The 26,503-nt window shown below is 42.0% G+C and overlaps 1 protein-coding gene and 1 long non-coding RNA gene across 3 annotated transcripts in view; one reads left to right on the top strand and one right to left on the bottom strand.

The window, feature by feature from the left end:
• Ak5 (adenylate kinase 5) overlaps positions 1 to 26,503 on the bottom strand; it is a 265,150-nt gene that overhangs the window by 4,733 nt on the left and 233,914 nt on the right. For both annotated transcript variants that reach the window (XM_046443172.2, XM_046443171.2), the window contains exons 12-13: positions 24,473 to 24,589; positions 13,074 to 13,265 (exon numbers count right to left, since the gene is read on the bottom strand). In XM_046443172.2, coding sequence (XP_046299128.1) covers positions 13,074 to 13,265; positions 24,473 to 24,589 — 309 coding nt within the window. The remainder of the gene's footprint in view (positions 1 to 13,073; positions 13,266 to 24,472; positions 24,590 to 26,503) is intronic.
• LOC131424144 (uncharacterized) lies at positions 10,485 to 24,959 on the top strand. Its single transcript, XR_009226693.1, has 3 exons — positions 10,485 to 10,997; positions 18,768 to 18,844; positions 24,448 to 24,959. It is a non-coding gene; the product is annotated as an uncharacterized LOC131424144 (long non-coding RNA).

Genomic DNA, 26,503 nt, shown 5'->3' with positions numbered 1-26,503 from the left:
GGGAGACTCACTAAACCTAACAAGTCTTGCTGAAGACAAGCCTGCATGATCAGACATCACAGGTGTGAGGGTGGGGAGGGGGGGAATAAGGAACCTGATCAGATATCCGCAGTGATTGTGGGGGTGGGGGACTTTTGCTATACTGATTTAGCAGAATTCGTGGCTAAAATTGTTTTTTATATGGAAGAACACACATGGGTCTAAAAGAAGGGTTAGGAGCCTGACTGAAGATTGGTCAAGCAGAGAATCTTTGCCAACGTCCAGCTAGACATTAAGTTCTGAGGACGTTAGTTACCTTTGTAATTCCCAGGGCCTGGCTCTAGTAGATAGGAGGTTGAGTGAAAGATGGTGTCCACTATTTTCACATTGCCTCTTCCTTTCCTCACAGAAATGAGCTGTTGTGGGGGCAGAATTATGCTCTTAGGAGCCCGTCTTGTGGCCCACATCCTGGACTTCATGGTAGGATAGGGATTCTCTCTCATTAAAACCAGGCAACCTGGTTCCAGCACAGAAGGCCACTGAGCACAGAGTCTGGAGGGACTGTGTGATTCTCTGAGGGTCCGGAGGTTCCTCAGTAGGATCTTACCAACCAGGTCAGGGCAGGTGTTTTGGGGGAAGCTGGTGGCTGGTCTCCAGAGCTTTCGCTGGACTCACTTCTATTTCCACCCCTTCCTTCTCATTGTGCTTTATGGGTTAAATGTTTATTTAATTATTTAAGTAATTTAAGTATTAACTGGATTTATTTAATTAAATAAAACTGCTTCTGGCCACCCAACCAGAGACTACAGTGCTTGTCTCTGTGGAACCTCCAAACATACAGAGGTTTAAATAATGAAGCTTTCTAGATGGAAAAGGGGAGTGGGAATTCTATTAGGCAATCTAGGACCCTCCTTAGACCTATGAAGCAAAGTTTGGGAATAAAATTCGAGAGGCAATGAGGCAACTTCTTTTTTCCTCACACAAGGGTTTTGTGTTTGTGTGTGTGTGTGTGTGTGTGTGTAGTGAGAAAGGCTGGATTCCTGGAATGGATTTTTAAGAAGCAAAAGAGAATCCAGCTGACTGGGTAAGACCAGAGCCTTTTGTCTCCTCTCCATATTTCTCCTTTAGTTCTTCACATGTTACCTCGACTCTTTCAGAATCTCTAATTCCCGCATGGAGAATAATTTAAGAGAAAAAGTAAGTGGCTCTTATATTTCAACATATAACTGCAATTCAAAGAAAATGGAAAAGAACCAACTAACCAGTGCTTTCTAAGTTACAGAAACTATTCTCTTGATGCTTACAGCTTCAGCAGATTTTAACGGTTAGCTAACAAGGTGCTAATGTTTCAAGTGTTCTGTGAACAGAGAATCTTGTGTAATTAGCATACTGATTGTTTTATGTGAATGAGACTTCTCAGTGGCTGTGCAAACTTGAAAATTTAGAATGTCCTCCAGCACAGGGAGTGTGTTTGCTGTAGTCAGCGCTCATCATACTAACAGCAACCCTCTCTTCCCAAGAATAGTCAAAAGTAAATTTCCTCATGCCCTTTCCCTAAAAGATCTCTGTGAATCAGCAAAGTAAAAGTTTATAAGGTTTTAATGTATTTCATTGTATGTATTTAATTAAAAACCAGGTTGACAGATTTGCTTCTAAGAATTTATCCTTTTTGGTCTGAGACTTGCTACAAAACCCTTTAACAAGTGGTGTCCTGATTCAGTGAAGTGTTCAGTGTTCTTTTTTTTTTTTTTTCTTTTGGTACCAGGGATTGAACTCAGCGGCACTCAACCTCTAAGTCACATTCCCAGCCCTTTTTTTGTATTTTGTTTAGAGACAAGGTCTCTCTGAGTTGCTTAGTGCCTCATCATTGCTGAGGCTGGCTTTGAACTCATGATCCTCCTGTCTCAGCCTCCTGAGCAGCTGGGATTACAGGTGTGCACTATGTCACCAGGCTCTCCTTATCAGTATAGGAAAGAGGGTCTTTTTGGTTTTTGTTTGCTTGTTTGTTTTTATTAACAAGTCACAAACAAATGGACAGGAGACAGTAAATTTTCATGTTTTCACCCAACTTCTTGAAGAAAAAGTAGAGCAGTCAGCAGAACATGGTGTTAAATTAAGACAGCAGGTACACTGCTTTGAAACCTGCACATTTTGTCTCCTCTATGAATTTGTAACTCATATAACAGTTGGCTGGTTCAAACACTGACCAAGTCTAATTGTGTTCTTCCTAGATTTCCCACACTGCTCAAAACTTTGAGTTTTATTTTTGTTTTTCACGGGTTTTCTGGGACAAACCCAAGCTGTCTTGGAGTGGATTAGGATTGTTGTCTGTCACCACCATCTTTTTATCCTGTCCTCTGTTAAACCAGACACCACTTCACACCACAGGGAACCCTCGAGATCAGAGGATAACAGTTGGGCTCTGCGGTCCCTGTGCGCATCTGGGGAACATAATTAGATGTGTTTTTCAAAAGCAAAGGTAATGTGACAGGCTGCTCCTGGGGAGCTATCCACTTCCCTTGTCCAGTCAGACCACAGATTTCCCCTCATGCTCAAGGCTATAGAAAGGAGGAGGACTCTACATACCTTGTTTCAGAGAGACTTAGACAACACACAGCAAAAACATAAGGTTGATTTATAATCTGCATGTCAATGGCTTCTCTGTGAACAGGACTTTCCAAAGCACTTGAAATGTGTCCATTGACAGTGTCTCAAGGTACTGTTTTTCCTTCTTTCTCCACCTCCTTTCCATTCTGTCTTAAGTTTTAACTCTCAAACAGATCTTTTCACAGATATGAAAAGAACATCCATCCTTTATAACAGTGACTTTCTAGAACACATCTGCTCATTTTTCCTGTGCATAGCTTCCTACTGGTTCCCTCCAGCATTCACATCACACTTCCCATGACAGGCTAGGACCATGTCATGTGGGAGTCACCAGTTAAATGTGGCTTTAAACCACTAGAAGTGTGAATAATATAACCAAGGATCCAGATTTTTGGTACGATTAAAATTAAACAAGTTCAAAAACTGATGTTTAATTCTGTTATCAGGAAATTTAAAAATACGTTTGGAACAGCTTGGGCATGTGAAATCTACCTTTCCAACTGTCAATTTTACAAATATAATGATTCTAGTATTTCTGATGAATATATATATATTAGTTGTCAGTGGACCTTTGTTTCATTTATTTATTTCTATGTAGTACTGAGTCTCGAACCCAGTGCCTCACACATGCTAGGCAAGCATCTACCACTGAGCTACAACCCCAGCCCCTCCGATGAAAATTTGAATCTGGATTGAAATATGCCCAGAATAACAGATTTTGAAGACACATTTCAAAAATATAGAAAAAATTTCAAAAAATATAGAAAAAATTTTCAAAAAAATATAGAAAAATTTCATTAATAATTTTTATATTGATTACTTGTTGAAATGATAATAAAATATATAAATAAAAATAAAATGTATGGAGTTAAATAAATATATAAATTAATTCCATCTGTTACTTCTTATTTTTTGTTTATGTGACTATACTGCAATGCTTTAACAACATTCTGAGATATGTCATCAGGGATATTTTGCAAATATCATAGATTATATTTATATAAACTAGGCCATATAGTCTTTGTTATTTTTTTTTTTTCTTTTCTTTTTTGGATAGTGGGAATTGAACCCAGGGCCTTAAGCATGCTAAGCAGATTCTACTTCTGAGTTACATCCCTGGCCCTTTTATTTAAATTTTTTTTTTTTTAGTTGTAGATGAACACAATACCTTTATTTTATTTATTTATATTTTATGTGGTGCTGGGAATCGAACCCAGTGCCTCATACATGCTAGGCAAGCACTCTACCATTGAACCATAGCCCCAGTCACCGAAGCCTCTTATTTTTACTTTTTATTTTGAGACAGGGTCTTGCTAAGTTGCCCAGGCTAGCCTTGCATTGCCATCCCGAGTAGCTGGGATTATCTGATCATTGTTGAACATGCATTATATTGTTGACCAAAATCTCATTATGTGGCCTTTGACTTGTACTAGAAAAAAATTAAATTACATATGTGACCAATTTTATATTTCTACAGGCAGTGCTGGTCTAGCAAATTTACTGGATGAAGGAGGAATGAGCGGATTCAAAGTCCTTTGAAGACTGGCTTTGACCTTGCCTTTTCATCTAATCTGCCACTACTTTAATTCATCTGTTTGGCACTGTATCCTGTGCCAGCGTTACCAGGCTCTTTCTCACGTTAGTGCCTTTGTATCCTCTTCTCCATCTGCCAGGAACTTCTATTCACCCTTCAGAATCCAGATTCTAAAGCCTTTTCCTACCTCCCTAGGCCCAAGCTCTATGTCCCCCAAGACCTAAAGCATTCTGTAAACTATTATTTCACTTTCAGCTTGCTGTGGATACGGAGTTTCACATGCTTTTTCCTCTTTGAGTTCCCAGCAAGCCTTAGCCAGGAGATATGCCCAATAAATGTCTGCTGACTGTGTGAAGGAGTTTCTCTAGGAAGGCACTCACTCTCTGCTGGTAGAGCCAGGACAGTAGCTCCTGGAGAGGTTCTGAGTTCAAGTGAAGGGGCTAGCTTGAAGGGGCTACCTGGAGACAGGCGAAGGCAAAACCCACCATATGATTAAAGTGACATCAGAGGAACAAAGTCGAAAACGTGTTCAGATGAGCACAAAGGCTGGGATTCTCTTCTGTAAGCTCTTCTGGGAGGCGACAGCACTCAGTAACACAACTCAGGTCACAGGACCCCCAGGGTGCAGTGAACTTTGCAGGGAACCCAAAGGTCTCTGCAGGAATCTAGGGAAGATCTGAAGAGCAGGACAGGAGGGGGCAGAGAAAAGGCTAAGCAGGGTCATGAAGAAGGAATTCCTTAAGTCTCCCAGAAACAGGGTGAAGATTTATGCTTAACTTGTCAAGTCAAGTGAGGGAACAGAATATCAGGGCTCCTCTAAGTCAGTCTCCTAACACACAGTTCTCTTTACTGGATAAGTGGTATGCACGCGCACTGTGTTCAAATCTGGGCTGCTAGTTTCAACCAGAGCAGATCCAGATTAAAAACTCAGATGCGGGGCTGGGGATGTGGCTCAAGCGGTAACACGCTTGCCTGGCATGCGCTGGGCGCTGGGTTCCATCCTCAGCACCACATAAAATAAAGATGTTGTGTCCACCAAAAACTGAAAAATAAATATTAAAAAATTCTTAAAAAACAAAAACAAACAAACAAAAAAACTCAGATGCCTTCAGACTCCTAAACTGGTAAGTAAATTGGCTGAGGTGGGACATAAAAGAGACAAAAGAGGCCAAACATCAAGAAACTGGGAAGTACCAAAGCCTTTTTATATTTCAAAGCACTCTTCTTAGGGAAATATAGAGAGGAAAGAAAGTAGAAACGAATTTTTTAAAAATCTCTATTTAAAATCACTCAGCAGTCTTTTCTAGGAAAAGAAAAAAAGTCAAATGAAGGATGTTTGTTCACTGCATTGTTGTTAGTAATAGACAAAGACAAATTAAACTAGGAACAACTTAGTTGAAAAACCATAGAATATCTATGTTATGCCATATTATAAAACTCTTCAAAAAGAAACATCAACGTGATATGTATTGACCTAGAGATGTTTAGAGAAATGTGTATGGGATGGAAATATTTTTATGAAATTAGAATCCCTTACCACCGGGGTATGTGTGTGCACATAGTAGATTGACGTCAAAGAGAGAAAGAGAATGGGTGCATGTGCAAGGTGGGGTGGGGCATGGAGGGGAAGAGGAGATCGTGAGGAGGGTAGGAAGATGCACGGTGAACTGTTCACTTTGGTTATATGAGGGGAGTAGAGTTGAAAGGAGTTTATGCAATGGGTACGTGCTCACACACACGCACCTCTGTAAGTTTCACTTATAGTAATTATAATATAGTAATTATAAGTATAGTAATAATATAGTAATTATAAGATTACTTAAGTAATCTGAAAAAAAAATCTGAAATAAATCTAATCCCCGTCACTAATGTGAACACTTGACAGTTTAAACACAGGTAGGACCACTGAGTCACCTGTTAATACTCTCCTCTCTAACCTCTGATCTTCAGAAACTCTCCAGGGAAATGTTTCTACCCACACCTTGTGTGGGGGCCTGCAAGCATCCCCTGAGACAGCCTCTGCCAGCTTCCTACTAAAACACCAGTGAAAATCCAGAAAAAGGTCAACAGTCATAGGAGTTTTGAAAACTTGGACTGTTACCTATTGCCAATGGAACTAGACCCCGTGATCTCTTTCCCAATTTCTCTCCTATTGGTTCTGGGGATCCAACCTAGGGCCTTGCATAGGCATGATGTGCTTCTGACTCAGTAAACGTCCAGAATAATAAGCATCTGTCCTTCTGCCAAGTAAACTGACTTTTGAAGGGGAGAGTTTCCTTGCGCCCAAACAGTACATCTTTTTTCTGTATCCAATTTAAGACTGTAATTACCAAAAGAACAACTGACGAGGGAGAGGGGGGCCATCTAAAACCTGAAGGATCATCCCAAGTACAGGAGGGCAAACGGGACTATATCTGGGAGCAAGCACATGGGGGCTGAGGCCCCTGCTTGCCATACCTCAGCCTGGCAATTCCATGTTGGCGAAAGCCTCTCAGACACTGGCAGCTGCAGAGGGAGCCATACACCCTCACTTGCTTCCGGGGGAGATCTGAGCATGACTAGTACTGAGGGCCACCAGGAGTTGAGGCACATAAAGATGATCTGCACTAAGGATGATCACACTAAAGATGATCTGCATATCCTTTGTGTTCATAGCAGGTCTGGGGGGTTCCCCTTCCCCTCCACACTTGAATTGGGGGATGTGGCAGATTTTAGTTTTCAAAGATGGCTGCAATAATATATCCCATTTCACATACACTTCTAAATGAGACTTTGCCCTCCCTCATCAAGAGAGAAAGTATAATCTCTCTCTCCTTGAACCTGGGCTGTCCTTTGCAATTTGCTTGTAATCAGTAAAATGCAGTTGAAGCAATGCCACGTGAATCCCCACCATGGTCCCTTGGAATATGTCGTCATGGGATGCTCTCAGTTGGGCTCTACCTTTGGACCCCAAGAGTGATGCTATATAGGAAATACAGACCATCCTAGAAACATCATACATAGGTGCTCAGGTTAATAGTTCCAGCTAAGGTGCCAGAAGAACTCTTTCTGGAGTGGACAAGTCAGCTCCTGTTGTTGTGACTCCAAGCCTTTTGAATCTGTCTCCCTGGCCATTTCAGGTTATTTCAGCAGAAGCTGCAAACATCATGATATTTTCCCCAAGTTTCTGAGACATGGAAACCATGAGTATCAAATGATGGTTGTTGTTTTGTGCTACCGGATTTTGGGTACTTTGTTATATAATAATACATAACCAGATCCCAAAAGTAAACTTAAAACAGACTAGTGTTTCTGAAAAATACCACAGAAAAAGGCAAAGACGCACAATTCAGAAGGAGATAACACTTCTGAAAACCATGTAATACAGAAATTGGAAAAATTTGAAATCAAATTCCTTGTATATTCAACAATAAATAATACAACATACATTTTTCTGCTCTTGTGCCAGGTACTGTTCTACAGAGGTGATAAATCTGTGAACAAGACAGACATAACTCTTGTACCAGAGCATTTACTTTCTGTTGGTAGATATAAGAAGTAAAGAAGTAATTACAACAAAGCATGATAGACACAGACAAAAAAAATAGAGTGCTATAAAAACACACAGGAAGATCAATTAATGTATTCTGTTGCTAGCTTAAATAGTGTGTAAGAGGACATGGTTGGTATGAAACAAGATCAGGAAATCATGAAATAAGAATGGGCTTAGGCTGGAAAAACAACAGCATGTGGGAAAAAGAATGAGCTAAGGTAATAAAATACACATGAGAACTAAAATCAATATTGGCTAGAGATCAGGAATGATGTAAACAATTGGATCAATAACGTTGAAGACAAGGCTGCAGATATGGCTCAGTGATAGAGTGCTTGCCTCACATGTGTGAGGTATTGGGTTCAATTCTCAGCACTGCATATAAATAAATGAATAAAATAAAGGTCCATCAACAATTAAAAAAAATGTTGAAGACAAATGTGGGATTTTTCCTAGAAAGCAGATGGTAAAATAATAGCAGTGTAGGTCTAAATGTAGAACTATACTCTCTGATATAGAAGTTACTTGCCACGTGTAACTCATGAGTACTTGAAATGTGGCTTTTCTGAACTGAGATGTGCTGTAAATGTTAAATACACACCAAAAGTTGATAAAGTCTGTTGTTTTTGTTTACTGTTTACTGTGGCTAGTAGAAAATTTCAAATGACTCACATTATATTTCTATTGAACTGTGCTTTTATGGGAGGCAAATAATGGAGATCTATGAATGGTGTGTTCCTGAGGAAAAATAGGAGCAATGGTACATAAAAGTACTCAAAATAGGACTGGGTGTATTCAGTGGTAGAATACTTGGCTTGCATGAACAAGGTGCTGGGGTTGATTCCTGGGTAATGCAAAACCAAAACTATCATCAACAACAGAAACAAGTTCAACAATAATAACAAAACAAAGCTAATTAGAGAAGTCTTTTTGGAGTTATAAAAAGTGTCATCAGTGCTATTAAAAATCAACAAAAACAGACTTATATCTGGACACAATTCCTGCATGACATGAAGAAAATTTTTAAAAATTTGAAAAAAAGTTGAACAAGTTTACTTCCAAATTTGTCTCTGCCTTTTCCTCTGCAACACTGAATACTTGAAAACAAGGGAGCAATGTTTACTATCTTTTGGTAGAAAAATAATTACTTTTTTAAAAAATTTAATTGTTATTTTTTTGGTACTGAAGATTGAACCCAGGGTCTCATGTGTGTAAATTCAAGTGCTTTACGCTAGACAAATAATTATGACCTAGATTTTATATCCAGTGAAACTCTCATTTGTGTATAAAGCCATCACAATGACATTCTCAGATGTACACAGAGAAATTGAACTAAAAGTTAGAGTTACTTTAATCAATTGGGAGAACAATCAAAATTAAGAATTCAAAACAGATAAATCAAGGCAAAAAGTAATTTGGGGTTTTCTCTTTGCTACTACTAGACCCTAACGTTATGAATTCTCAAGTGGATTTTGCATCCAAGGTGAAACTGGATTTTCTACTTTCACTTTTTCCCTATTACTGGAAACTGCATTCCTCCCTCCTTCTCCCTCAGTTCACAGTACATCCAGTCAGGCTGAATGACCACCCGGAACAACACTGAGCACTGCAGTGTCAGGAGACTAAACTTGGCCACACTGTTTGTCAAGGGGGACATGGCAGCCAAAGAGCAGCTCAACAAAAGCTTATTCTCTCCTTTACAGAGGCAGAGTTGCCAAAGGAACTTGATTTTCTCTATCTGTAAACCCCACATTTAATGAATGACTGTTCTCTTTTTATTTTCTTAAATGATTAAAAGTAAGAGGTAACCCAAGGTAAGATCTCACCTGTTATCAGGCCCTCTTTATCTATGGCCTGAGGTGTGTCTAGGCTCATTATGCAACATGCAAATCATATGTAAAAATGGAGAAAAACAAGCATAAGAAATTATATCATGATGTTCATTAATGATTATCTTTGGGTGGAAGAAACCTGGATAATTTTAGTCTTTATGCGCAAATATTTTAGTTTCTTTCTTAAACAATGTGTAGTTGCTTACTTTTGTGCTTAGACAAAAGGGAGGCTGTAAATACCAATTTATGCAATTCTGTACCTCTCAGGTACAGAGATTCTCTGTGGTTTCTTTCAGCTCACAAGCCCTCCTTTTCTGGGAATTCCTTGTCCCCACCCACAGGAGCTTGCAAAAGCCCCGGTGACAACCTGCTTGTCCCTACCTAATAGGATCAGTTAGATCCTAAGTAGAGCAAAGCCCATCAGAAAATTTCCCTTGGGGATTTGGAACTGGGAATCAGAGATTGTCAGGGAAACATGGGAATGTGGAAATGGTTAGGTGACCATATTCTAAAGAAGAAGGGAAAGAAATGTTTGAGACGTAGAGGGCTTCAGCTGGGAGCTTGCTAAATCTGGTCCCACCGCTCTAGGGCCAGCTGTCGGCATTTGGTGGCATTCCTTTCATTTCAGGTCAGACCAGCTGGGTTGGGTGCCTATTACACACAAGGAGTCCAGATTGATATTCTCTATAGTCACAATCATGCTTTAAAAACTCACAGCAATCTGGGCGTGGTGGCGTGCACCTGTAATTCCAGGCAAGAGGACTGCAAGTTCAAAGCTGGTCTCCGCAATTTAGCAAGATTGTAAACAACTTAGCGAGACCCTGTCTCAAAAAAAAAAAAAAAATAGAACTGGGGATGTGGTTCAGTGGTTAAATGCCCCTGGGTTCAATCACTGTGGAAGGAAGGAAGGAAGGAAGGAAAGAAGGAAGGAAGGAAGGAAGGGAGGGAGGGAGGGAAGATTAGTTTGAGACAGGCTCTTACTAAGTTACTCAGACTAACTGAGAGTTTGCAATCCTCCTGCCTCAGCCTCCTGCATTGCTGGGACTATAGGTGCACTACTGTACCCAGCTGTTTTCTACTAGAATAAGCATTAATTACTTTTGTAATTAGATTTAAAAAAAATTTTCCCCAACAATTGTAGAGTGATAGACTTGGAGAATTCCAGGAGAGTATGTTCTGTCTACCCACTTTATTTTAAGAAGAGAAACTGAGAGGCTAAACAATGAAATGACTCACCAAAGTTCCCAAACTGGGTCAGGGGCTTTTTGATGTCTCCACCAGGGAGTGTTTGGCTAGCATTGGTGCTTTTCACCCAGAATGCTACACCTCAGTTATTTATTCAATAATAAATTCTCTCAGTCACAGTGAAAGAAAGCTTCCTCCTGTGGGTGACTCTAGTCCACTGGGTTGCTCTGTGCTGCTGAGTCCAGATTCTGCCACCACTGAGTTGATGGCGTCTGCCTGAAGTGCATGGAGGAAGGGATAAGATGGAGAAAGTCCTCTTTTCCAGAGGGTAAGCAAGGCTTTCCTTTATGAGAGAGGCCGAAAGCAGAAACCTGGGGTATACCTGTGCCACACACTCCTATCCCCGGGAGTGTAATAAGTTCTGGCTTTATCTGCATGGGTGGCAGAGAGCCACACGCTCAGGCAGAGGGACAGAGCAGCTTCTCCTGGCAATCCCCCAGGAGGCTCAAGGGCTGGAGTCTGTTTTACATATTTGCAGAGTGGCTCATAAATGTTACCTCACTACAGACCCCGCTGCCAGCATCTCCAAAATGCAGGGGAAGCTGAAGAGATGATCTGAAGGGGACTGGAATTTTCCTTTCCCATTAGAAACTCAGAATTTAAGAAAGTTCCAAGGTGGATTCCAGAAGTCAGATTTCTCTTAGATCTGTTAGCCCTGTGTCCATGTGCCAGTCATTTGTGAATCTGTAGAATTCAGGTTGGAACAATTTAAGAGAGAGAAAAGGGATTTTCTGACTCTGAGATTAGTTTAAACCCCGAATTCCTTAGAGATGTTCTCATCTTTATGCATCTTGAAAGAGTATGAAATTCCTTTCTACCTGGAAAATTCGGTGTGTGTTCCAGGCTGCACAAAATCACTAGAAGACCTATCTGGAAAGGCCTTTTCAACCCTGAATTTTTAAGACTGCGCTCTTATATGATGCACTTTTTGTTTGTTTTTGAAGATTTTAGTCTTCACTTTATGTGGCAATAAGAGGTTACATGAAGCATTCCAGGAAGCATTTGATATCCCGAGTTATATTAAGAGGCACCTTTCAGTATATCCAGGGCTTCTTAGTATTCTGGAGAGTGGACCATTGCAGGTTTAGAAGATATGAATTCATTCCCAGTGGTTTTTCCCAAGGAATTGACAGTGTCATCTCTGAGATAAGTCTGACTGTTTATTGTTTGGTGCCTCTAAGTCCTATGATTAGCAAGAGGCAGAGCCCCACTCTCTCACCTGGTTGGAAGGCCTCAGGATTTTGTTCCGGACATCTCCCACAGCTTCCCGGGGGCATCCTAGCCTTACCTTCTTGTATCCTTTCTGCCCAAGGCAATAGGGTGAGCTTTTAGATTGGAGCCCTGATTCCATCTGCCCCCTCTGGTAGTTCCCATCACCCAAAGGGCAATTAGTGGTTCCTCTTGATCTAGTCCTTGCTCTCCTCTCCACACCCATCTTTGTCCCTGTTTTCCTGGTGTGTTTCACAGTCAAGTGGAGCGATGTGTCCCTCTTGACCTTTTCACTCGGGGTGTCCTCGGCATGGAGTGCCCTGTTCCCCACACGGCACCTGGTGGACACTCTGCCTGGTACTTCTCAGGCGGCCTTCCTGGATACCTTTCCTCAGACTAGAGAAGAGGCATTCTGTGCTTGCTTTGAACCTATCCTGTAATCCCAGGTGTGTCAATCTCCCAACTAACCCCTTAAGCTATGTAGGCAAGAACTGTGTCTAAACAACTAGAGCAACGTGTGGAACATGGGCACCTGACACACAGCCATGGAATGAGTGAAGCAAAGGGACCAACCAGTTTACCAAATACCTGTATTAATGATGGTGCCTGAGCTTCGGTGACAACTCATGAACATTAAGTTGAAACTACCACCTCCCCACGGCATCTCCCCTCTTTCACCTATTACCTGCTTCCCTGGCCCCATACGCTGCTTCTCCCCAGAATATTAATTATTGCAAGAAATTGAGGCAAAGGAGCCAAGTGCCAATCATGAACTATGTAAACTCTAGAACTCGAAGGCATCACATCTTGGATCTAGAAGAGACCTTTCAGATAATCCTGTCTAGCCGAGGTCATCCAGAGTCCACGGCAGAGACTTTATGTCCCACCCATTCTCTTTTGGAAAAGGCAGTTTTCAGCAAGTATAATGGCATCTGTGACCAAGTTTTGTTAGTTTATATAACAGATAACTGTTTTTGATTGAGACAATGGTGAAGAAAGTCAGGAGCTCATATCTTGGCCCAATTCTGCAGTTGCATGCAGTTCCAGATCCCATAACCATCTTTCCCAGACTTTTTTCTTGAAAAGGGGCAAATGGCTCATTTTGGGGGTCGGGGGAGAGCGTGAAATGACTCACCTTCCGTAGTTGTGTTTTCGTCTCATAGTAGGCGATCACAGGAATGGATGCTCTGTAGTAGGTTTCCAGACGCTTGGCGATGGTCTTGGAGGCGTCGTCCATGCGCGGGCTGCTCTGGCTCCTTTGGAGCAGACGGTTGGTCATGGTGTCTGCCGAGCAGTCCATGCAGATCACCAAGTGTGGGTCTCTGATCTGAGGTGGATGGAGCAGAGCACAGATCGTCAGAAGTTCCACTCTGCTGATGTCCTGAGAGGCTTGGGGCCCTCATCTCTTTCATTTCTTGGCCTTCTGGGTCCTCTCAAGAGCCCAGAATGATATCAAGGCACAGCAGGGATTAGACTTCAGGGTTCCTCATTTCCGGGTCAGTCCCTTTCTGTATGCTGTCTAAGAGCTGTTTCTTGTCCTCAGCTTTAAGATCATGGCACACAATGCCGGGATAATATGTTCCCCACTGCAGACAGTCGGCCTTCACACTGAAGGGGTGGGGTGGGGTGTGATATTTGCTCCTATGAGGAACCTTCCCTGACCTTCTGAGTCAGTGATAATCACTTCCCTTCTCCATACCACCATTACAACTTCTTCTAGTCACCAGTAGATACTGTGTGGGGGTGAAGGGAGCATAATGGCTGAGCATGCAAAGATTGGAGTCAGGCTGTTTAGGGCCAAATCCTGGTACGGTGATTTATCTCCAAGATGGACTTGATTAATTCCTTACCTTGCTTTACTTATAAGCTATTCCTTTATTGATATGTAAAGTCTATTCCTCTACCCCTTGAAGCTTTATTGATATGTAAAGTCTATTCCTCTACCCTCTGAGCTGATTTATAACTGTTTTGACCAACAGAATATAATGGTATAATGCCACATACTATTATATAGATTCTAAGGAATTTTGTGATTTCTGCTTGGTTTTGTGGAATACTTGCTGTAGGGGAAGTCAGCAACCATCTCAGTGTCTATCTACCTTGTCACTGCCAAGTGGTGAGGTCCGAGCTAGCTATGTGGAGAGGCCACATGGGCAGAGATGCCAGCTAACCTCCAGCCCCATCCTCAGCCCCAGACATGCACACCCAGCCTTGGCCACTGCCTGACTGCTGTGATGTTAGGGACCCCACATGAGAACTTGCCAGCTGAGCCCATCAAACTTCAGAGCCATGAGCAATAATAACTAGCTGTTCTATTAAACCACTAGACTTTATGATTCACTAAAGTGTCACCTAATGTCTTTGCATCTTGAATTTCTCATTTGTACAATAAGGGTGGTCATAAGATTGTTGTGAAGATTAAAGAAAATGAAGGTAATGTAAGTACACTGCTTGGCATATAGCAAATAGTAAGCACAAAGCTTAGCTATTATGCTTATTTCCCCTAGTGAGGTCTGATCTTAGTGGGTAGGGGCTAAGAAACCTGTTTCCTGTCCAAATTCTTGCACATAAAAGGAGATTATGTTTAAATGAATGACTAATGATAATATAATCTGTAACTTGAACTTCTCCATTTCCCCATCTCTCTCTCTGTGTGTCTTTCTTTTGCACTGGGGATTGAACTCAGGGGTGCTCTACCACTGAGCTACATCCCTGGTCCTTTATACTTTGAGACAGGGTCTTGCTAAGTTGCCCAGGCTGGCCTTGAATTTTCCATACTTCTCCCTTAACCTCCCAGGTCTCTGAATTACAGGCATGTGTCACCATGCCCGGCTCCCTATTCTCTTAACGGATCTGTTTCTGGTGTCTCTGGATTATACCATATATGACTCCACAACTCACCCCAACCTCAATGGATCAAAAGAAGCCATTGCTCCCCTGATTTGGCCATGCCCAGGCTGTGAGTGAATGCAGGCTTGTCACTTCCCTACAGAAAGTACCTGGAGTCGGGCAGGAAGAAAGCTGGGGCACAGGAAGACTTTTAGGACACACAGAGAAACATGAGCTGCCACAAGGGTTTTATCCACACTCACCCCTGAGGGTGGAAGGTCCTTTAAGGAGCAGAGTGGAGAAATTCTCCAAAATGTACAAGAATGAAACAAGCCTCTGGAGCATGTCATATTTTTCTGTCTGTAGTATTGGAAGGGAAAAATGAGCATTTGAACAGCAAGAAAGGCTGGGTGAGAGTTGGGGAGAAAATGATCCCTGTTCACCAGCAGAGGGCGAGTGTGGGAGGCAGTCCACAGTTCAGTCACAGAGGTCTCCCTGAAACAGTTCCTGTGTGGGTCCCTTTCAGGCCATTCTTGGGGGCTGGAAAGACAATTCTGGAATCATTCAGGCACAAAGAGAGATTATGTGTATCTAAGTGGGAGCTGGCATTAATGACCCTCTGGACTAAAATAAGTGCTGGGTAAAAAGGCTGCTTTGATTCTTAAGTGTGGTGGGTGGATCATCAGCATATAATTAGGGGGCTTGTTAGAAGCAGTCTCAGGCCCAGCACCTGACCAAGACCCGCAGGTGATGCTTCACAGCCTGAGAGTTTGAGAAGCTGCCCTACCCAGCCATTTCCTTGGGCTAAAACTCTGGGGCTTGACCTCTCTTTCCTGTAATCAGTGCTCTCTTCTGCACAAAGCGGTCAAGCCATCACATTCCATTTGAAAGGGACCCGCGCCACATTTTAATTTTATTACTAAAATCTTTGAAATGTTTTGTTTTTTCAAGATGCTTTAATATGTAACTTTACAAAGTCCATTGGAGTATTTCTCTGGCTGCTAGTTATGCCTTTTGTCCACCACACCGTGGTTTACCACTAACATCAAGTGGGCAAGAGAACAGAGAACTCCGCCCTTGTCTGTACGAAGGCCCTGATACCATCACCCTGCCTGCTTCCCTGGAATTCTGTCACCACATCTTTGGATTCTTCATTGCCTTTGGTATCAGGGACCCTCCACTGGAGCCCAAATGTCCTTCAAAGGTGTAAGGATTCAGCTTGAACTGATTGCAGCTACTTTGAGTCGTAACTCCCATGGTGGCCTCTGAGTCACCCTGGTCACTCTTCTTTATGTAGTCTCCCAGCATTCTATAAATAAACAAAACCACTGAAGAGGTATGCAGCACTTAAACCAGACCCTGGCCTTTCTCTTTCATATTAGCTGAAGATTAGCCAGGTACATTATGGTTTGGATGCAGCCATTTTATAGGCCCTGTCTTCCTGACCCAAATCATGGGGATCCACCTGGTCTTACCGGTACTTGGGACCATACTTCTGCAGTAAGTCCCTAGGAAATTGTAGTCTGTGTAGTCCTGGATCTCTCTGCCTCTTTGGTGCTTTGGGGCCGATTCTCATTGACTGGGATCTGGTGTTCTAGAACAGAAGGCTATTGGGATCCTCTAACAACATTTCAGCAGCTGAATGGACTCAGCTAAGGGCTTTAGAGACAACCATCTCTAGACCCATTAGCACCCCTGCTGGGAGGTATTACTATCTCCACTTTAAGTCGTGGAAATGGGAGCTCCAAAGAGTTAATTTGCTTAATGTCAGTAAGAACTAGTTAATGACAGGCCTGAGCCACCTGCATTTACCTCAAAAGCCTTGTAACTTCACCCTTGTGAAGAGCCAGGGCTTTCAGAATAGGCCTCAGGCAAGATGCTCTGTGGGCACACAGAGGCAGGAGAAGAAGATGGGATGGAGGGAAAGGAAGTGGGGACTTGGCATGCATGGTGTTGCCTATTTTTCAGAATCTGGCTCTCACTGCCTTTTGATATTCAATTGGGATCAGCACTTGTCCTTGTACTCCTCAGTGGGCTTGGAACAATGGTTTGGCCTTGGTAATCCCAGCAAGTGGAGGGAGGGATGTTTGCCTGCTCTCCTCTGACCCCCACCTCAGTTTTCCTCCAGTGGAGTGGGATTACAGGTTAGGCCATGTTTACCAATGGGCAGGAACTCTCCATGCACCTAGGAACTCTCTTCTGTGGAGAATAACTCTCTGACCCAAATGGTTTCTTCATGTTTTTTAAAAAAATAATTTTTGTGTCAATTTTATTGAGGTACAATTAACATACAGTAAGATTTGCCAATTATTATTATTATTATTTGTGTGTGTGTGGGGGTGCTGGGGACTGAACCCAGAGGTCTTGTTCATGCGAGGCAAGCACTCTATCAACTGAGCTACATCCCCAGCCCAGTTCTTTCATTTTACAATGAATTTAACCCTAGTTTCTGCCTCTCAGGAGTATAGTGAGGGTAAATGAGTTCATGCATGTAAAGTGTCTATGTCAAACACTACATAATTGGGGGCTAACATTATTTGATGTAGGCCTTTGCAACATATATATCCTTTGAGCTGTAAAATCCCATTGGTCAGATTTGGGTTTAGCCAGAGTCAGAAGCCCCACTTTGGCTTTTAGCCTGAGGTGCAGGCTCCAGCATGCTTACTTACATCCCCACAATGACTGACAACAAAGCCACAAAAACCATTTCTGTGATTCCCACTCAGAGGTACAGCCCCTTGGGGAACCTCCCTGAGGAAGGAATCTCTGGGTCATTCCCATATGTCTGAAGGACACTGCCCTAGAGGAAACGCTCCCCTTCCATTGCCCACCATCTCTTCGACCCCCGACACCACCATCACACAGACAAATATTCTGCAGTGAACAGAAGTCAGAAGAGTGGGAGAATCTCAAGTAGAAAATCCAAAGTGGCTCTCAAGGCTCCCCACAATCACAAGCAACTGGACCCAAGCAACTACACAGTCCCTTGGCTAGACTCAAAGTTTCTGTTAAGAGACTACAGCTTAGATTACATATGTGAACAAAACTAATGTTTCTGCCCATGAAGTCCAATGGGAGTGAGGAGTAGTCAGGCAGAGGGACAGTAATGCCATCATTCACACACCCAGGAATATCATGTTCATGTTCCAGCTAAAGACAGAATTGTAGCTCAGTCTCCTGGGAGAGAAGAACCCAGAGCAGGCCTCCGCCTTTTACTTTCAATACCTATGTGTTCAGCTTGGCTGTTGTTAGCAGGGGATGGAGTTACAACAGGAAAGTGTTTCAGTTTTCCCCCAGGCAGCCAGACTAAGTGCACAGCCTTCTTAGAGACGATAATCTATAAAATGGGGGTAATGACACCTACTGAATAGGATCATTAAGGATTAATCAAATGGTATATGTAAAGCATTTGGTTCAGTATGTTGTAAGTGTTCAAAAAATAATGGCTATTATTCTTATATTTTGTATGATTTTAACTATATAACAATGGCAGAACAAAGACTGGAAGAACATACATCAAAATGTTAATCGGTGGTTAATTATTCTTTGTTTTATAGTTTTGCATATTGTTTCATATTCATATGATTTTTTATTTTTATTATTTTTTATTAGAGCTCTATAGTTACATACAGTAGTTGGGTTCCTCCCAATAAACTCATACACACATGGAATTCAATTTCAGCTCATGATCCTCCCTTTCCTTCTGGTCGTTCCTCCCTTCCCCCACTCTCCTTTCTCTACTAGACTTCCTTTTGTGTATATGTATATATGTATATATATATATATATATATATATATATATATATATATATATATATATATATTTGATTGGTTCTCTTTACTTGTGCATAAAGGTGAAATTTCCTGTGTCATATTTATATATGCACAAAACATGATTTTTATATGATTAAGAAAGTTTTACTAGGGATTGAAGTTGGGTTGCTTTACCACTGAGCTACATCCAAAGCCCTTTCTATTTCTAGTTTTTATTTTGAAACAGGGTCTTGCTAAGTTGCTGAAGCTGGCTTCAAACTTGTGTTCCTCCTGCTTTCACCTGCCAAGTTTCTGGGATTACAGGTATGCACCACCACACCCAGCCACATTATTTTTATTTCTATAGCTGGAAAAAATATTATTTAATTTTAACAATTAATTGAATATCATGCTCAGGTTTATAAATGGAAAAAGGCACTTTTCAAGGACTCCATCCCCATCTTTCCAATACTCACTGACGGATTGATTTTCAACCTACATTTATTTTCATCCTACTTCATAGAAAAGGAAATGGAGATCTGCAAAGTTAAGTGACTTGCCTGTGGGTCAGTGAGTTGCCAAGCCAGGCTCTGAGTACAGGCCTGTTAGACCAAAGCCATTGTAAGTAGGTTCTCACCGGGAAGGTGATCAGAAAGCCCAGCTCTGCCTTCACATCCCTTCTGTCCCTTCTCTCACACGCTTCCCCAGCATATCATACTGGAAAGTGAAGGCACAGATTGTTGATTTAGTGGGGGAAAAGGAGCCTGGGGTGTGTGTGTGTGTGTGTGTGTGTGTGTGTGTGTGTGAGCCTCAGGGATAGAAGATAGGAAGGTAATAGAGAAAGCACACACAGACTTGAGTTTGTTTTATCTTTCACTATGTCATATACAGTTAGCTAAGTCCTCAAAGGACCTTGCATCTCCGCTATAGCTATGCAAATATGTCAGTCTAATTAACTGAGCTGGATTTTCTCAGAATACAAATGGTTTGCATCAATCTCTGTGACTGCAGAAAGGCTGGTGAGGCTGCTTCTGTAGTCTGTTTGAAACCACTTACAGACCTGATTGGGCTTCAAATGCAGTTGTAGACCTGATGCATGGACAAGAAACCCTCACTCTGCTCTCTGCCAAGCTGATTACTCTGCAACTTTGGAGAAAATCAATTGTCTATATTTATCATTGCCAAATTGCAAATTAATTTCTTGCCTGTAATTTGGAGGAGGCTGTCCAAACGATGGGCCCCTGCAGGACATAAAAATGTCTACAGGAGCTCCTTCTGTTTGTAGGTTCTTTGTTTTTCTGGTCAGGATTAAAGCACCTGCACACCACCCAACTGTGGAGAGCCATGTTCTCTTATGTCCTGCTTAACTGATATAATCTTCTAAAGTCATTGTATCTGGGGACTAACCAGTGTCACTCTTGATCTTTGTAAGCTCCTCCCAGCAGTAAAAGACTGTCTTCGTAGTTCAGTAGTGAAACGGGATGCTTGTATGTTTTTTGGAAATGATATCATGAAGTTTTGCATTGGTTGAAACTGTCTAGTCTCAGGCTGGTGACTCTCTCACCTTTAGTACCAGTTAGGTTTCTTTTCTCCCACATCCTGAAATGTGTCTGAATGGGGCCCCAATGGGAGGAGGGTTTCGCTTTACTTTAGAAAGGATTGCATGGATGATCTCAATTTCTATGTAGCCAAAGTCTGGGAGCAGAACAATTGGCGACAAAGAGCCCTGAACGCTTCATTGGGCTGTAAGCCATAGAGGGAGAGGTCATGAAGTAGAGATTTTAAGGTTTGTATGAAGTGTGGTTAAAAAATGAGTGATCCTAAACTGGATAATACTTGGCTGAAGAGGAAGTTGAGTGACTTGCCCAGGTCATACTAATATTTGGCAGAGGTAAAATTCCATATTTTCTGAGTCCAGACCTTATGAGTGATGTGCTTCAAAGATGTAACCTTACATGGATCCCAACAGTGCTGTTACTGCTCAGAATGATTTAGAAGACCATCGGTCTAAGTTCTGGGATTTGCCTCTGGATCTAGTTTTAAAAGCTTCAAAAGAAGGACCGGATGATAATTTTGTGTTGTTTGCACCCAGTAGCTGAAGGAGAGGAGAGACTGACTATGTTTTTTATCCTTAACAGTTTGAGGGTTTCAAACAAATAGTTTACTACCTCTGAGAGCAATTTGCAAAGACTTCTATTTCCCAGCATTTCAAAGCAAATGCATGACTTGTCCTGACTTCCCGGGGCTCTCTCAGACTCCTCTGACCTTAAGTTCACAGAGAAAATGTGAAATCCCCTGGTAGGGTACTCTCCACCCTAAAGCCTGGACCCTGCAGCAGTTGGAAGGCATCTTCTCTTGCATGTGTTTCCACATTGTCAATCCCTTGACTACTGGACCACATTGTCCTTGCCTCTGGAGACCCCTCAAACCCCAAGCCTTACACAGGCTCTGCTTCTAAAGTGGTATAGGAAAAATACCCCTGTTCTTCATTAAATTGTTCACAGCCTGCTTTTACCTCTCACTGCTCCTGCTTTCTAGCTATCATGAAGTAGGCAGCTTTGTTCTCCCACATCCTACCCACCATGCTGTTCTGCCTTACCACAGGCCTAGAATCAATGGAGCCAAGCGACCACGGACTGAAATCTATAAAACTGTGAGCTGAAATAAATCTTTCCTCCTTTAAGTTGACTTTCTCAGGTATTTTGTAATAGCAATGGAAAGCTGACTAACAGGCAAGAAAAGTAAAAATAGGTAAGTTAGACTACTTCAAAATTGAAAACTTCTATGCAAAAGGGCACAATCAAAAGAGTGAAACTGGGGAAAATATGTGCAAAGTCTTAAATCTGATAAAGAGTTAATATCTATAATATATAAAGAACTCCTATAACAGCTGGGCATGGTGGTGTACACCTGGAATCCCAGAGACTCAGGAGGACGAGGAAAGGAGGATCACAGGTTCAAGGTCAGCCTCAGCAACTTAGTGAGACCCTGTCTCAAAACTAAAAAAAATAAAAATAAAAAAATAAAAATGTGGCTCAGTGGTTAAGCATCCCTGGGTTCAATCCCTGCTAACAAAACAAAAACAAAAACAGAACAAAACAAAACAAAAAAACCTCTATAACATAACAATAAAGGCAAACAACCTGATTCAAAAATGGGTAAAGAATAGTTCTCCAAAGAAGATATGCAAATGGCCAGAAAGCCCACGAAAAGATGCTCAATATCACTAATCATTGGGGGAAATGCAAATCAAAACCTCAATGAGATACCATCTCATATCCATGATGGACAAGATGGCTACCATCAAACAAACAAAGGAACAAAAAACCCCAGAAAATAACAAGTGTGGGTGAGGAGAGGAGAAATTATTATTTTTCATTATGTAAAGTGATGCAGCCACCTTGGCTGGCAATATGTCTATACACAGATAGTGTGGCAGTTCTTCAAAAATTAAAAATAAAATTACCATATGATCAATCAATTCCACTTGTGGGAATACACAAAAGAAATGAAAGTTGGAACCTGGACAAATATTTGTGCACACATAGTCAAAGCATCATTAATTACATTAGCCAAAAGTTGGAAGCCACCCAAATCGCCACAGAAGGATGATAAACAAACAGAACATGGTATATTCACTGGTAGGTAGTTCAGACTTGGTTGGATCTGGGTACTCAGATTTGTCCAATGATGGTCTTACTCTCTCCCTCCTTTAGCTTTTTTTCCATTCATGTTGGCCTCATTTTCTTCCTATTCTAGTCTTATATTCTACCATCCAAGGGACCTCACAATAAAGTATTTCTGTTCCCAACAGGTCCAGCAAAAGTCCCAGAGCTGAGCTTCATTATCCTGGATTAGGTTGTGAGCCTATCACAGAACCATTTACTATGGCCAATGGGACGTTATTCAACCTGGAAAAGGGAGGAGAGTCTAACATGTACTCCAAGAAGAAAGAACCTTGAGGACATTTTGCTAAGTGAAACAAACCAGTCACAAGGGGATAAATCTACTACTTCTACTTATAGGGGGAAGCTAGAGTAGTCAAATTTACAGACAGGAAGTAGAATGGTGGTTTCCAGGGGTTGTGTGTGTTGGGGGGGGACGGGAGAGGGAAGGGGGAAACTCTGTTTAATGAGTATGGAGTTTCAGTTTAGCAGGATGAAAGAGTTCTGGAGATGATGAACAATACTAGGAATGTAGTTGGTTCCAGTGAATGATATACTTTAAAATGGCTAAGATGGTAAAATTTTATGATGTATATTTTGCCATAATTATAAAAAGCAGAACAATTCTCCCAATTCCATTTTGTCAAAAACTAGTCAGTGTATAATGAGGCTTGCACTTTTAAAGTGATTTATTTTGTGAAAAGAAGCTCATTAGAATTCTGGTGCATGAGGGTCCCCCACTAAGGACTGCCCAGAATCTATCTAGTCATAAGGCTCCACTACACTACTTTCCCGGCCCTCCCCAACCTATGCCTGCCTTCACCAGCTGGACCTGAAGAATTTTCTTTGATTCTGGTTGCAAGTAGGAAATTCAGGGGAAGGTGGATAGTTGAGATACCATGTAGGGAAGCTACATAAAATAGGGTCAGAGAGAGCTCAAAATAAATCCCAGGAGACATGTAAGCACAAATCGCCTTAATCAATGCTGCAGTGTTAGAGGAGGTTACGGGTGGTTCTCTCCAAATCTTTCCTATCAGCAGTTGTCATTTACTAGAAAGTTGTCATCTGCTGTGTGATCATGGACAAGTCATTAAACTTCTCTGGGCTTAATTCATTACCTTTAATAATAGGACAATAACCCCATCTATCTAAAAAGGTTATTTCTAAAACCATCAAATGAAAGAATGCATTTGAAAATATTGTAAAACTATTCTAAGGAGATAATTATGTAGGTATGGATTTTGCTGGCACAAGCCTGTAATCCCAGCACTAAGGCAGGAGGCTTAAAAGTTTGAGGCCACCTTCAGCAACTTAGTGAGACTCTGTCTCAAAATAAAAAAAATAAAAAGGGCTGGGATGTAGTTCAGTGGCAAAGTGCCCCTGGGTTCAATCCCCAGTAGTAAATAAGTAAATAAATAAATTTAAATATGAATTTCTTGTAGGTTCTAACTGGAACAATTGTACCCTTCTTGCCTGGACTTTGTAAAGTTACCGGCAATGCATATACTGTGTAGCATAGGACCCAGCTCAGAGTCGGTTCAATGCCTGGCAGCTGGGATGGTATTTACCATTCCTATGGGAGTGTCCCTGACCCACCATCTTTAGTAGGAGAATGTAGGAGTAGGGGAGCTTGGATGATGGGAGATGGAGCTGTGTGTATTTTTGATTCTGCCTGACTGGCATCCATTCCCCTGTCTTCTTGTGTAAGGGTACCCCTACTTTTCCTGTGGTAATTTGCTTTTTCTTGCTCAGTCTATGTGGCTCAGGTGTGGTGCCCCCATCCCCTCCTGGCTGAGGTCCTCCACAATGGGTCAGCGCCTTCCCTCACCTTTCCCTTGGCCATAGTAAACGGCTCTCTGATCGATCTAATCCAGGATAACAAAACTTTTGCTGGAACCTCTGGGAAACAGAAACACTTTTGTGTGAAGTCGCTTAGATGGTAGGATATGAGACTAGAACAGGAAGAAAACGAGGCCAACACAAATGGGAAAAAAATACGAGAGAGAGAGGGAAAGAGAGAGCGAAAGACCATTGAAATCTGAATACCCAGATCCAGCCAAGTCTGAACTGCTACTGGGCATTTTAGTTATTTAAGTCAGTAGACCCCCTCCCTATGCCCTCCCACCGCTTTCTTTTTTTTGGCCAGTTTGAGTTGAGTTTTTGCCATTCAAAATGGAAAGGTTGATTAACGTAATTGGGAAAGGAACAGACTTTGAATTTACTCCTCAACCGAAATGATGATGTCCCCTGTTTTTCTTCTAGAATGATCCCCATCACCACAGCTCACCCTGCGTCCGAACTCTTGCCCTTGCTTCACTTCCCGAGGGTAGCCGTCAATCAAGAAGCCCTTGGTGTTGCTGAGGCTGGCCACCATAGCCTCCTTCAGGAGCTCCAGAACGATGCCCTGGAGCAGGGAGAGAATGGTCAGACCCGAGATGAACAGCCCTAGAATTCCCAGAGTCTCCTTCAGTCGAGGGAGGAAGGTTCAGACAAGATCAACTGTAGACAGCAACATCCCATATTTTATCAATTCCTAGTCTCACTCCCTGTACACATATTTTAATGTCTATTAAATGGGTAGGTATCTTAAAATCAGTGTGCTGGGTCATAGCATAATGGTTAGCTTTTTTTTTCCCCTTTCTTTTTCTTACTAGTGCATTCTTACTTTTATATTCAACTCGGGGGTCTTAAAACAATGATATCTTAGAGTACATGAACTATAGTAGCCCTACTTCAAATGGCAGCACTCTACGCATTAGGAAATCATGGTAATTTAAAACTAGACCAAATATGGAATAAAATATATTTCACTGTTAATTTTTTTTGGGGGGGGAGGTACAGGGGATTGCACTCAGGTGCACTCGACCACTGAGCCACATCCCCAGCCCTATTTTTTGTATTTTATTTAGATACAGGGTCTCACTGAGTTGTTTTAGTGCCTCGCTTTTTGTTGAGGCTGGCTTTGAACTCGCGATCCTCCTGTCTCAGCCTCCCGAGCCGCTGGGATTACAGGCATGCGCCGCCACACCTGGCTCACTGTTCATTTTTTCCAGTACATATTTTATACAACTTGACACGCACCAACTTGAAAAGACTTTCCGTAGATGTGACTAGCATTTTCCAGCGATATCATTTTCTCCATTCAAAATCTGTATCTAATTAGTGCTTATGGGCCATAAGGGAGGAGTTTGGGGGAAAAGTACAGGAAAAATGCACTCAGCTGCCTTCTGAGGAGGCAGAGGCATTCCCTGCTGCCTGGCCTTTGGCAGGGCATGGGGAATGTAGGCATCTAAGTGTAGTCAGAATCCTCCCTAGATAATTATGAATAACTAACTCCTCATGAAGTTTATAGTCTAATGGGGAAGACAGACAATAAATACATGATAGTGAGCTAAAGATAACTTCCAGGCACAAATTAAAGCAAGACAAAGAGAAAAGCAAGCTGGAGATGCTATTTTAGATGGGATGGTCAGGGAAAGCCTCTTTGATCAGTTGTGACATTTGCAGAGATTTGAATTAAAAGAGCAAACTGTGTGAATATATAAAGGAGGAGCCCTTGGGGCTGAGAGAAGATCTGTGCAAAGACCCTGGGGCAAGAACAGCCTGAGCTATGGGAGGAACAACTTGGAGGCCAGGGGCTGGTGGCAGCAGGTAAGGTGGGGGTGGGCCATAACAGTGGAGAGTAGCTGGAGGCCAGAGCTATGGGCAGGACCCTGGGTTTGAAGGTTCTGAGGAAAGGAACAGCTAATTTGATAAACGTTTTTTTAAAAAAATCACTTTGGTTTCTGTAGAAAAGAATCGATGGCGGGGAAAGAGTGAGTGGTTGCAAGGGGGTCATCTAGGGCCAGCTGCAAGGGTCTACTTTTCTTTCATGAGGACCATGCCGGCTTCCAGGTGGTAAAGACTCCAGCTGGTGGAGGAGGACATGGCAAACTTTATACAATAGGGACTGCATTGTACAAGCCCAAAGTACAGAGCCCAGCAAGGAACATAGTATGCAAGAACGGATTTTTTTTTTCTTTTTTTGCCAGGGCATCTGGCTTCTCAGAGATGAATAGTAATTCAAAAAGAAAAAAAAAAGATAGAAAGAAGGGACATTTTTACTTAAATTCCACAAGGAAGACACCAAATGTTAAGATAATGTTATTACACTCGCTAGAATTAGACCAAAAGGTTATTTTCTGTTTTGGGGGAGGTTTTTAATTCTAGGCTGAACACAACCACATTTACCGCTGTTGTGAAGATTTTTAACTCTTAAGTGGGGCCTGGATTTGGGGGAAAGTATGAGCCAGGGTAACAATTTGGGGGCTGGTGAAGC

The sequence above is a fragment of the Marmota monax genome, unplaced genomic scaffold, assembly GCF_021218885.2.
Source record: "Marmota monax isolate L192 unplaced genomic scaffold, Marmota_monax_Labrador192_F-V1.1 WCK01_AAM20220418_F8-fsc00046, whole genome shotgun sequence".
NCBI classification, from domain to species: Eukaryota; Metazoa; Chordata; class Mammalia; order Rodentia; family Sciuridae; genus Marmota; species Marmota monax.
This window is presented reverse-complemented; position numbering and strand designations above follow the sequence as displayed.